A 13699-nucleotide genomic window follows, 5' to 3' on the forward strand; every position below is an offset into this window, starting at 1 on the left:
TACACAAGTATTAACACCATGGGACCACGCAGCCATCATACCGCTCAGGAAGGAGATGCATTCTGTCTCCTAGAGATGAACGTAGTTGGTTCGAAAAGTGCAAATCAATCCCAGAACAACAGGAAAGGAACTTGTGAAGATGCTGGAGGAAACAGGTAGACAAGTATCTATATCCACAGTAAAACGTGTATCGACATAACCTGAAAGGCTGCTCAGCAAGGAAGAAGCCACTGCTCTAAAACCACCATAAAAAAGCCAGACTACAGTTTCCTAGTGCACATGGGGAAAAAGATCCTACTTTTTGGAGAAATGTCCTCTGGTCTGATGAAACAAAATTTGAACTGTTTGGCCATAATGACCATTGTTATGTTTGAAGGATAAAGGGTGAGGCTTGCAAGCTGAAGAACACCATTGCAACAATGAATCATGGGTGTGGCAGCATAATTTGGTGGGGGTGCTTTGCTGCAGGAGGGACTGGTGCAAGTCACAAAGTAGATGGCATCATGAGGAAGGAAAATTATGTGGATATATTGAAGCAACATCTCAAGACATCAGCCAGGAATTTAAAGCTTGGTCACAAATGGGTCTTCAAAATGGACAATGACCCCCAAGCATACCTCCAAAGTTGTAGCAAACTGGCTTAAGGACAACAAAGTCAAGGTATTGGAGTGGCCATCACAAAGCTCTGACATCAATCCGATAAAACATTTGTGGGCAGAACTGAAAAAGGATGTGCGAGTAAGGAGGCCTACAAACCTGACTACACCAGTTTTGTCTGGAGGAATTGGGCAAAATTCCAGCAACTTGTTGTGAGAAGCTTGTGAAAGGCTATCACAGACGTTTGACCTAGTTAAACAATTTAAAGTCAATGCTACCAAATACTAACAAAGTGTATGTAAACTTCTGACCCACTGGGAATGTGATGAAAGAAATAAAAGCTGAAATAAGTCATTCTATCTACTATTATTCTGACATTTCACCTTCTTAAAATAAAGTAGTGATCCTAACTGACCTAAAACAGGGAATGTTTTCTACAATTAAATGTCAGGAATTGTGAAAAACGTATTTTTAATTAAACAAGTATAAATGTATTTGGCTAAGGTGTATGTAAACTTCTGTCTTCAACTTCTATCTTGCACCTTTGCTATACTGAAAACACAACAACTAAACATTATATGATGTTTTGCCTTGTGAATTTCATTGTTTTTTTTTATGTACAGTCATTTCAAATCAGATGATTTGCAACATGTTCCAAAAAAGTTGAGACAGGGGCAATTTAAGACTAATAACAATTTGACGAGTTAAAATAACAAGGCAATGTGAAACACGAGATGTTAAACAGGTGAGGCAGTTGTGCCATAGTATATAAAGAGCCTCCAAAAAAAAGCCTAGTCCTTCAAGAGCAAGGATCATTCAAGACTTGTCAATTTGCCAACAGATGCTTCACACTTTGAGAACAATGTTCCCCAAAGACAAATTGGAAGGATTTTGGGCATTTCACCCTCTACAGTGCACAATTCAGCACACAAAAGACTTAACTATGCAAAGCAGAAGCCATACATCAACACTAATTTTTAGTGTGTTGCAATCATCTGATTTGATATTACTGTACATATAAAAATACAAACAATGAAATTCACAAAGTAAAACATTATATAATGTTTAGTTGTAGTACTTTCAATATTGCAAAGGGTAAATATAATTTACAAATCACTTCTTTTTGTTTTTATTAGCATTTTTCATAAAGTCCCAACTATTTCAGAATTGGAGTTGTAATTAACTAACAATAAACAGCAGTTTCCTTAAGTGCATAATTTTGGTTTTCAGGAAGAGGATCCTGCTCCTCCCAGACCGCCCTTGCCCCTCCTCTATGATGAGGACACACCCCCTGTTGTCCCTCCCCTTCCTAAAGAAACATCGGTCATCAGACACACGTCTGTTCGTGGCCTTAAGCGACAATCTGATGAGAGGAAACGTGACCGGGAGAGCAACTACATTAACGGAGATTGCATGGTAAATTTAACTCACTCAAGTCAAGTTTCTTTCATTGTATGCAGTCAAGTTTTACTGAAAGGGTCCAAATGTATGAATAATAAAGCAATACTGTAGTAGATCCATATTCATTTACTGATTGATTTGCTCTTGAGATGTAAGCTTCGATAGGGACACAAAGTGAATTCAGTGGTCTAACATATATAAAAAAATGTTAGTTTATTTCTTGTGACTGACTGCTTGCAAATTCAGATGAATGAAATGAAATATTTGGGCTTCAGGTGGAACTACGGTCCTTCCTAAGTGAACCAGAGCTTCCTGGAAGTGACTGTGGATCAGATCAGGTGGACCCAGGCTACCTGACCCTCCAAAGAAGAGGTGAAGCTCGTTTTCAAGACAAACTTTTGTCCTGTAAAAGAACCATTCCCCAAAAATTGTGCCACAATGTTATGGTGAATTAATTGATTTGTATTATACATTTGATACATACAGTATATATTTCTTATCATTCTACTTATCTCCAAGACACAGGATGGATGCTTTTAGGGGTAAAAATAAATGTTGGCCAGTTTAATCCCAGTGTAACAGTAATGATAAAAGGTTTTGTGATCACTTAGGTCTGTCAGGCTCCTTGTCCAGGATAAACCAGTCCAGCAGTGTGGCCTCCTGCTCACTGAGGAGAGGAGATTCAGCATTACACACAATGGTTAGTGCCAAGATGCTTTAGAACACAATTCTAGAGGAGTTAGCAGAACTGATCATACAACCTTTTTATTGCCTCATTCTAGAATCGTTTTCTATTTTCTAACATCATAATTTTTCAAAGTACTGTATGGTACTACAGAAAAAAAAAGTTGTCTCTGCATATTAAGCTGGGATAAGAGAACGTTTTTAACACAGATAAAGTTACACACTTCAGATTTAAGGGCTGTTCACAATGCTGTGTAATATTCTCTCATCCCTGTCTTTCTTTCTCTTTCGATTTCCTCTCCCATGTAGGAGAGACCAAAGAGTGCCTTGGAGCGGCTGTGCTCAGGAGAGCATCAGCCTGATCATCAGCTGCCGCAGAGAGGGAGGATGAGTGTGGAGGAGCAGCTGGAGAGGATGAAACGGCACCAGAAAGCTTTAGTGCGCGAGCGCAAACGTTATTTGTGTCAGGGTGAGCGACAGTCCACCTGCTCCCGCTCCTCCACTCGAACGGTCAACTCTGACCCAGGATTAGTACGTTACTCCCTACCCAATAAACACAGGGACCCTTGCTTTGCCCCTCCCCCATAAGGCCATGAATCACATAGAGCTAACATGCTAACACACCTTTACCCCATGAACAAAGCACAGCTTTGCATTAATAGGCTGTGGGTGCGCAGGGCCATAATGAAGGCTTAGGTATTGCACTGGACTCCTGGCTTCTCCTGCACAGACTTGTGAATATATTTGAATGTGAATAAAAAGGATAACCCTTTCCCTGACTGCCTTCTCCCAATATGGATCTGAAAAAAAAATGTTATGCCTGTCTTGTCAAAGGTTAATTACTAATTTATTTATTAAATAATTTAAATATATTTTCTGAGATCATTTGTATAAGTTATATTTTGTATGAAGATATTATGGTGGAAAGAATTGACCCTGTTGCCTCAGATTAACAACATTAATTGTTGATAATTAACTGGGTATGAAGGTATTTTTGTGTGCAATCAATCTTAATCATCTCATTCTTAATAATTCATAATCTCCTACAAGGAACAAATCAAGTTAAGTGCCTCTTTATTCTGACCTGAGTATCACAATCAGAAACATCCTGCTTCATCTGAAACTCTCTGAGACTCATTTTAAATGTTACTATTGCCCAAAATGTGTTCAGATATTTTTATAGTCAATTGGACTTGTCATTTTTAACAACTGTTGTAGATATTGTAAATCATTATTTGTTTGCTAATTTTAGCAAATGGTATTCAAGTAGGACCATCATGTCTTGATTAGCAATCTTATGATGAATCGGGTCATTTAGATTTGGCCCAATCAGCAATGTTTAACCATGTTTTCCTTTTTTTTTACATAATACATTCATTCATTTGGAAGAAAATTGTATCCAAACTTATTGTACATTCAAGGTATATATTTATTGGAATCAACCCCATGACCTTGTTGTTGCTAGAACAATTAATCAGTGTAATTACCTGACGTCTCTCCTTATCATTCATACTGTATATCGCCTTTGTCTTTTTTAAATTATGCTGCATTCAATGGTATTTCTGTCACTCCTTTTCTCTAATCCAAGACTTCACTGACTTCAGCAATTGATTACAGTATGTCAATGTTGGGATCTGCTTCAATTCCATTCAAACACTTAATCCAATTAAAACCAATGCAATACTCAGTTCAGAGCTAAATGGAACAGCTTTTTGTAAGAGAGATTTGTAAGTCATGCTGCCAAGCCATTTTTTTATTCATGAGACTATTAACAATGATAATATTAAAATCTTTTGTAAAAAGAACATGGTCATGGTTTTTGTCAGTCACTTATAGCTGTAATGTCTGACAAACAGACACGAAAACAAAAAAACAGCTCAGCAATAGTTAAAATAACAAATGATTGCATTGAAAAATATTCAATCATTCTCAAGTCTGAAAATCTTTGTGATATTTTTAGTTTCACTAATAGCTGCTAATGAGAGTGGTGAAACCTTTCGTTTACTTTTAGAATTGTTTTAGAAGACCCCATGCAATCCATGAGTCTGTTAATCTCAAATTGTGAAACTCACATTTTAAAACCATCTTGATACTAGTGTACTCCTGAAGTTTACTAAATTTACTTTCAGCATTTAAAATGTCTTTCTCTTCTGGGAAAACAAACTAAAATATTGATGACTCATCTTACACTCATGTATGGCATGTATGTCCAATAAAATGCTCGACAATGAGCAATAGCAAGTTGCAAATCATGGATCTCAGTTTCAATGTAAAAATATCTATTGGCTATTTAACCATTTCATATGTACTGTCACACATATGTGATGGTTAATAACTGGGCCCTGCAGTGTAGCCTCACACATATGTGTTTCTGCTACAGCCAGTTATTTTACAAGCTGCCAGATTGAAATCAGCTTTCGCTCTGACACAGACTTCGCTGGTCAAGTGCCTATAATTTATATTCATTCAAACATGGAATCTTTTAAACTACAAAATAAATGTTTATATACATACATTCAACTAATCACCAAAGTACCACAGAAAAAAAGTGTACAGCTCTTCTAGGCACAGTTAATACATCAAGCGCAATCTTCCCCCGATGCGTGCTGCCATTTGTTTACATTAGTAGTGTTTGTCATTCATCAAACAAGCAGCCTGTCTTTTCAAACACATAATATGTTTATTTTATGTAACAAACAGCCAAATTGTCAACAAAGTACCACAATAACAGTCCACAGCATGTATATGCACAGCCATCGTATCTAAACATGATTTTCCCATGCACGCAGCCACGCCTGCTGATTAGGTGCAGATGCGGTTTTCATTCACACAAACAGCAACTCAAACATTCTTTTTAGGAATATACATTTGTTTTGTAAAACAGACAGCCCATCTATCTCAAAAGCACCTCGATAACAGTTTAAAACTCGTATACTCACAATGAAAACATGCTGATTGAGCACGATTTTCCAATGCATGCAGCCAAGTCTGTTTACATTAGTGCTTGTCACACATATGCACACAATGTCTGAGATGTCAAACATTGCATAGGCAAACCGGACTGCTGATATTATTTGTTCATTTGTTTTTTATAGCTACATAAAAACAAAATAAATAAAACAAAAACAGTACAGCAAACATAACCCATTTGTTCACAGGTTTACTATAGTTTTATGACAAGAAATCAAAAAATGTAAATAAAATCAAAAAAATACTAGTCTACAATCTGCCCCCAATGACAAGAAATCAAAAAATTTAAATAAAATCAAAAAATACTAGTCTACAATCTGCCCCACCCCACCCCCCACCCCTCTGCCGGCTGTGCAGTGTCACATGCTAAAATAATTCACTTCAGAGGACAGGGGAATTTAGACCCCTCATGAAAAGGTTCAATTAAAAGGGATAACTCCTTTAATACAATATTTTTTTAATATGAAATATGTCAACACAGGAAATAATACTGTGCACGTCAAGCCATTTCACGTAGGTCTTTAACCTCACCAGCACCTTCATCGCTGTTAATCTGTTTGTCAGTAGGCAGTGATGCTGTACACTGTTAAATAATATCTATACCATGGCTAAAAGAAAAAATTTGAAACAAGTGGACTAACTGTAAAACAGTATTATAACATTGTTATGTTCATTAATACACTTCTAAACTCACTTCATATTCTCTTTATTTTCAAAAATTGAGGTTTGCACTAAAGGCACAAATAAAACCAGAAACTGGATAAACACCTTGTTTTTTATTTCAGTGTTTTTTCATAAGTATATCTGATGAACTGAGTTGATTTTATTAACTGAGCTCATGGCAATGAGTAGGGAAATGAATGAGTGGTTTTACATGATGATTTTTTATTGTTGAAACATTAAACGGATTTTGCACTTTTGATGCGTTCAACTACAAAATTCTACAATTCGGCATGTTGTAATTTGGTGATGGGTTTGATCATTTGTAACAACTATCTACTGCCTGTAATTACATACACTGTCTTTTTAATTGTAATTACTGTTGCTTTCAGTTCTTTTTGTGTCTTTAACCACCATATGCTTCATCTGATATGAAAATTCTGTCATCATTTTCTCACCATCATGTTGTTCCAAACCTGTATGACTTTCTTCTGTGGAACACAATAGGTAGATGTTGGGCAAAATATAAGCCTCTGTCACCACTTATTGTATGGAAAGGAAAAAAGAAAGTGAACGGTGACTGACTGGGACTAACATGCTACTTAGCATTGTGTCAATCAGAAGAAAGAAGGTCAAATGGGTTATGTAAATTCTGACAGAATGTTAATTTTCTGTCAATTCAAGAAGACACTGCTTGCATGAAATAACTTTTAAGATATTCTCTTCTGTGCAGAAAATATATTTTCCATAAGCTGTTAAAGGAAAAGTTCACCCAAAAATGAAAATTCTCTCATTATTTACTCACCCTCATGCCATCACAGATGTGTATGGCTTTCTTTCTTCAGCTGAACGCAAACAAAGATTTTAGAAGAATATTTCAGCTCTGTAGGTTCATTCAATGCAAGTGAATGGGTACCAACATTTTTAAGCTCCAAAAGCAGATAAAGGCAGCATAAATGTAATCCATAAGACTTCAGTGGTTAAATCCATATATTACAAAGTGATAGGATACGTGTGTGTGAGAAACAGATCAACATTTAAGTAATTTTATCTACAAATCTCCACTTTCACTTTCTTCTTCTTCTTTTGTTTTTTTGCGATTCACATTTTTCATGCATAGTGTCACCTGGGTAGGGAGGAGAATTTGTAGTAAAAAAGGACTTAAATATTGATCTGTTTCCCACCCACACCTATAAAGTCACTTCTGAAGATATAGATTTAACCACTGGAGTGTTATGAATTATTGTTATGCTGCCTTTATGTGCTTTTTTGAGCTTAAAAATTTTGATACCCATTCATTGCATTGTGAGGTCCTACAGAACTGAAATATTCTTCTAAAAATCTGTTTGTTCAGCAGAGGAAAAAGTCATACACATCTGGCATGGCATGAGGGTAAGTAAATAATCAGAGAATTACAAATTTTGGGTGAACTATTCCTTTAACAAAGGAAATTTATACTCACTGTTTGTACCAGTTATTCTGTCTGCAATGTATTATAATTTCTTGATTGGTATCAGCTTTCCTAGTCACCTGTATGTAAGAGATATTGTGTCTGATCCTTATTAGGTTTTAAATCCAGGAAAAAGGCTCATATGGTGAATTACAGTGTATGATGCCTAAATGTTTGTCTTTGCCTTAGTAGGGCTGGCAGAAAGACATTGCTTTGCAGTGATCAGAACGTAAGAAAAAACGTCAGCAGTCTGCATCAGATGAATGTATTACGGTTCAGTCCAGGCCAAAGAATGAACAGGACATGGAGCCTGTGGACTTTGAGTTTGATCTTACCCGAGAGGAATATTACAGAAATATTCAAATACATTTGTTGTTATTGTGTGCTTCCATGCATAAAAAGCTTCCTAAATCCACCTGATTGTCAGTACCTTTTTGTGCAACTGTTTTGTGACTCGGCACCCCCACCCCACCTCAGCTCTCAATGCCCCAGAAAGTGCCCATCCCTAAGAGACTACTGGACATGGAATCAGATGAAGACCTAAGTCCAGAGGAGAAGGAGGCTCACTCTCAAAATGTAGCAAAGATAAAAAGTATTTTGTCCCGGCCAAGGTATGGTGGGACAAAAAAAAAAAAAAAAATATATATATATATATATATATATATATATATATATATAAAATTATTATTCAAACCACCTGTTGTTATTTCTTTTCACACAAATTATGTTGCTCCATCATTTTTCAATACAAATAAATGCATTTCTTGAATCTTGATACACTGTGTGACCAAAAAAAGGAAGAAGCACATTTTCCTTAAAGGTGCTGTACATAAGCAATTTTAGTGTTCTGAATCCATAATGTGACTGAGCCATTGAATTAGCCACGCCCCTCCTTCCAAAACCCCGCCATCCAAAGACATATTGAGATCAAAAATTGAGCAAAAGAGCAGCTTTTTTTGTTTGTTCCTGTGACTGTCAGATTCAACAGTGGCACAATAACGCCCTCAACTGACAAACATTATGAATCATAGCCTTAATGACCTGCTTCAAATACAACAGTATGAGAACAATTAAAATGATTGACAGGTGAAAAGCTTACATTTTCAGTCTGTGGACACATTTGTGTTTGCTGTTTACAAAGTCTCTAAAGCTGTCACAGGGACTGATGAGATATCTCAGGATAATTATTTTATAAATATCTTAAAGGGAATAGGAACATTTTTTGCATACTTTTCTATGCAATTTTATTTTGAAAGTATTTATGTTGTTTTATTTTGCAGGCCATGTCTGAGGACTAAAACTTGTTGAGAAGCTTGCATACCCAAATATATATATATATATATATATATATATATATATATATATATATATATATATATATATATATATATATTATCTTTAAGGTACACTGATGTTCAAAACTTTTTATGTACTGTAGAAATTTTTACTCATTTTACTGGTGCACTTTGCCAACTACATTTCCAATTTAAACATTACATAAAAAGGCTCTTTTTAAAAATTGGTTTGCAAATTGTGCATGCCATTTGTTTTCCCCTCCACAATTTGGAATTCCCAATTGCAGTCCTTGTGTTAGCGTAGTGATTGGCCTCAGTCCAGGACGAATTTGCCTCAGCGTCTGAGACCGTCATGCCGCGCACGTGACTTGCTGAGCACGTTACCGCGGAGACATAGCGCACGTGGAGTTTTCACTCTACTCTCTGCAGCCAGCATCCACGAACAACTCACCACCTGGCATACCCCACTAAAAGCGAGAACCACACTGTAGCGACCACCAGGAGGCTACCCCATATGACTCTACCCTCCCTAGCAACCGGGCCAATTTGGTTGCTTAGGAGACCTGGCTGGAGTCACTCAGAAAGACGTAGTCAGCGTCTTTACTTGCTACATGGCATGCCTTTATTTTTGATAAAAATCAAGTAATCGTGCCTAAAGGTATGTATCGTTATGTGATTGCTTAATCGGTTTAAATGTTTTAAATGTAGAAAAATGGCTTGCATGTTTCAATTCACTAAAACTCAATAAATCGGACATCATTGTGTTATTAGATTCACATTCAAACTCTTATACTCCATGCCATTCAATAATTTTGGATCTCAACCTCAAAAACACTGTTTATGTGACACAAGTTTATTACATATGAAGGCATTGCATGTCTTTTTTAAAATGGCATCTTATTAAAAACTTATTAACAGCCTCATTCCTGTGGAACAATAGCGGCCTTGACTGACAAACATTATGAATCATAGCCTCAAATGGTCTGCTTCAAATACAACACTGAGGAGCAAAATGATTGACAGGTGAAAAGAATCAATCTCTGCAGTACGCTGTTTTTGTTTGCTGTTTACAAAGTCTACAGCTTTCACAGAGACTGGTGAGCTATCTCAGGACACTTATTTCATGAATATCTTGAAGGGAATGGGACAAGTTTTTGCATACTTTTCCAAGAAAAAATGTCATACAGCACCTTTAATAGACGTTTTAAGTATAATTTAAGTACCACTTATTTAAAAATATTATCTGGAATATATTGACTTTTTTTTTTTTTGATCTCTATTCTAATCAAAGAACCGTTGGTTTAACTCTTTATTGGCATCAAGTTTTCAAACTCCTTTAAATACACACAATTTACATTTTTATCTGAATATTTCCTCTATTTCATTCTTCTTGACCAATAGACCTGATAATTCGACAACAACCCTGCTTAAAGTAACAGTTCCTCAAAAATGAAAATTCTGTTATCATCTACTCACCCTCATGTCTTTCAAAACCCATGCACTATTTTCCCCCGTACCCTCATTTCATTAGAGTACAAGAGGGTGAGTAGATGATGACAGAACTTTAATTTGCAGGTAAACCATTCAATATGGAGACAATCAGTTCCCACTGTGACTCGATAAGGCCAAGCAAGTCCAAATAATTTGGCAGGCACAGACAAAATGACATTGAAAATTGAAAAACAATTTTTTAAAGAAATAAAATAATTTGCCATCATTACTTACTAAAGGTTACAGCAAAAAATCTCAACGTTATAAACATGTTTCCCTCCCATTTATGTTGCTTTTACAAATGCCATTTTCAAAGTCTTTTTCTTGTCCTCCTTTCTGTCTGTGACCTGCACCTGCTTCTTGAGCTCTGTGTCAGATGAAAGTGTTTTCTCTTCCTTGTGTTGTTCTGATGGTTGCTCAGGGGTCTTATCTGAACTCTCTGATTGCTCTGAGGCAGCAGTGCTCTGACACTCAGCTGGTGGATCGGGCTGTAAGGAGGAAGCAAAGCAGTTCAACAAATCAACAACAGATTCAAGCACACATTTGTGTTAATAAATATGTTCATCAAATTTATCTCAAAGGGAAATATGCCCTCTTGGAGTACTTCCAATTTGCAAATCTCTCAGTTCGTCAATACCATCCTAACCTACAGCTTATGAGGGAGTGCTTTCACCTCACTAAATCCCAGACCACAGTGTCTCCTATTCCTTCCTGAAAGCTTCCCATCAAGACCCATCTGGTACTGGTGCTCCAGCTCAGCAGTGATCTTCTGATCCTCTGTCCCTAGAGACAACACACAATCAAATGAAAAATATCACTTTTTGTTTCCAGAACCCATATTTGCATCCAAAGGTGTTCCTCATGGTTGGTTTCATCCATTGTATATCACCGGGTTCCAATGGTCATGGAAAACTTGGAAATACAGTCTTGCAATAATTTAAAATGGCAATTTCCAAGCATAATTAGCTACATATTTGTGAATATAGTTTTTATAGTTATTCTAAGTTCTAAAGAATTGCACAGGCTAAAAATTGCTCTTATGAGTGCAATCCTTATATGACTCTATGTGACTCCACACTCTCTAGAAACCAGGCCAATTTTGTTACTTCGGAGACCAGGCTAGAGTCACTCAGCACACCCTGGATTTGAACTCATGACTCCAGGGGTGGTAGTCAGCGTCGAAGGTACTGTATTATTAAACTAGTTGTTCTATATTGGCTACTACTTCAATAAACTGTATTGTAACCTTTGTCCTGTGTGCACAATAAAATACAGGACATTACAGATACATGGTAAAAAGCTAAGAACATGTTCTCTTTTAACACCATCTTCGGAAAAGGATGTATGGTGTACAGGATGTCATCTTCATGCACTCCCTACACAATTAGAGATTTTTATGTGTGTTGTTAAGCACTATGGGAAGTCACAATCGCTTGATGACCCGTCAAGCATTCAAATCCAGCATCCTTTCACTTCCACTCTAGAGACCACTGCTGCCCCACACAGATGGGTACTCACCACTTCGAAAATGGGACGTTGATTTGTGATCCCCAATAACAAGCTGTCCAGTGTGCTCTTTCTGTGAATAAATTAAAACACTTTGAAGCAAAAATGTGTGATCTTTTTCATGTTCAAACAGCAAATTGCAGATTATGATATTTTGAAACAGTTTAACTGCAGATAATTTACTTATAGAAAGTATGTGACCAATGGAGTTTAACTGTACCTTTCCTGCTCCCATCAGTCTCAAAAACTTATGCTTCCTTTCGTCTGTCCCCAAGTCCGCTGATTCCCATTGTGTGGATCCTGTCTGCATTGATCAAGCCAAATCAGATTAAACTCCGTAATAAGGCAAGACAAGTTATTGACATTAATAGCATATTTCACACATAATGATAATTAAATACACTTACATAGATGTGAAAAGGGAAAGCAAAATGAAGGCACATAAAAGTCCATTATAAATCCCAAAGGGCGTAGATTTGGCTTTAACATTGAGGGGTTAGAGTGTGAAGAATTTACATGTATCCTGGAATCTACGCCCCTGATAAAATCATACAGGACCAGTATGAATGCATCAACGTAGACAATTTATTTCTCAGAATAAAAGTGATGTTTACTCTATTTACGAAAACACTTATATTATCTTAAACCGAACAATCTTGATACCTACCATGCTAGATATGCAAAGTCAAACTGCTCAGAGAACAACAATACAGTACCAAAACACAGGCAGATAATTCACGACATAAATGTGATTTTAATATAAATGTTTTGACTACACTTCAAACTGAAGTATATGCTTCTCCTTTGTCCCATTACTAACATTTATAAAGAGCTAGCAACTAATACTCTGCTCTACTAACTCATTGCTAACGATGCAGGTTCGTGTAATTGTCAGAGCATTTTGTGTTGATTAAAGTATGTATTATGATGGAAACCACATACTTCATCTGGAGATGCAGATCGTTTTGTAACTTTACATCTTTTGTCAGAAGAACTCATCTTGCAAGGTTTTCAACAACTGTTACTGTGGTTAAATAAACATAGCTAGCGCCAGTCTGCTCCAGCGTTTTAGCAACTAGCGAACTGTAATGACCCTCAGCGAAATGCATCATGGGAGGTGTAGTTAAAATTAAGTTATATTTATACATTTAAATGATGTGATCCAAAGTGCATTTGAACAGCGGTGAAACACTTTCTTATGATGTGTTACATTCATACAGAGACAGACAGAGAAGTAAGTTTGAAGTAAAGCAGAAGAAATAGAAATAAAACTTGTGTAAATTGTCAGCTTTACGCTAAAATAAAATGCTATTTCTAATATTCTTGATAACATTTTTTTTGTTTGTTTGTTTTCCTCTAAAAATCCTTTAGATCAATTAAACTGATCTTGTTTTAGAAACAACACTGCATAAGATATTTAGGTTTTTCAGAGAATGTTTTAACACGTGTATTTTGTCTTACTCTACTGGCAGAGTTTTCATAGTCAAAACAAGTGAAAAAATCTAGTGCTGAATGAAATATATATATATATATATATATATATATATATATATATATATATATATATATATATATATATATATATATATATACTATTAATTAAAATAATTTCACTAAATATTTATAATTATTATAATAAATATTT

The 13699-nt window shown here is 36.0% G+C and overlaps 2 protein-coding genes across 11 annotated transcripts in view; one reads left to right on the forward strand and one right to left on the reverse strand.

The window, feature by feature from the left end:
- Positions 1-5902, forward strand: part of LOC127622895 (pleckstrin homology domain-containing family A member 7-like) — a 128973-nt gene extending 123071 nt beyond the window's left edge. For 7 of the 10 annotated variants that reach the window (XM_052097031.1, XM_052097032.1, XM_052097035.1 and 4 more), the window contains 4 exons: positions 1828-2013; positions 2274-2370; positions 2610-2698; positions 2992-5902. In XM_052097031.1, coding sequence (XP_051952991.1) covers positions 1828-2013; positions 2274-2370; positions 2610-2698; positions 2992-3270 — 651 coding nt within the window. In that variant the 3' untranslated portion in view covers positions 3271-5902. The remainder of the gene's footprint in view (positions 1-1827; positions 2014-2273; positions 2371-2609; positions 2699-2991) is intronic. The other 3 variants (XM_052097036.1, XM_052097040.1, XM_052097041.1) reach the window with 1 other exon arrangement.
- A 3984-nt stretch (positions 5903-9886) lies between these two features.
- Positions 9887-13138, reverse strand: LOC127623200 (small acidic protein-like). The gene is made up of 5 exons (XM_052097522.1): positions 12997-13138; positions 12275-12358; positions 12067-12127; positions 11222-11331; positions 9887-11036 (listed from the first exon to the last, which is right to left on the reverse strand). Exons 1-5 carry the CDS (start codon positions 13051-13053, stop codon positions 10833-10835), a joined length of 516 nt encoding a protein of 171 aa, XP_051953482.1. The 5' UTR covers positions 13054-13138; the 3' UTR covers positions 9887-10832.
- Between the last annotated feature and the right edge of the window lie 561 nt (positions 13139-13699).

Source organism: Xyrauchen texanus, chromosome 29 (assembly GCF_025860055.1).
Source record: "Xyrauchen texanus isolate HMW12.3.18 chromosome 29, RBS_HiC_50CHRs, whole genome shotgun sequence".
In the NCBI taxonomy this organism is placed as follows: Eukaryota; Metazoa; Chordata; class Actinopteri; order Cypriniformes; family Catostomidae; genus Xyrauchen; species Xyrauchen texanus.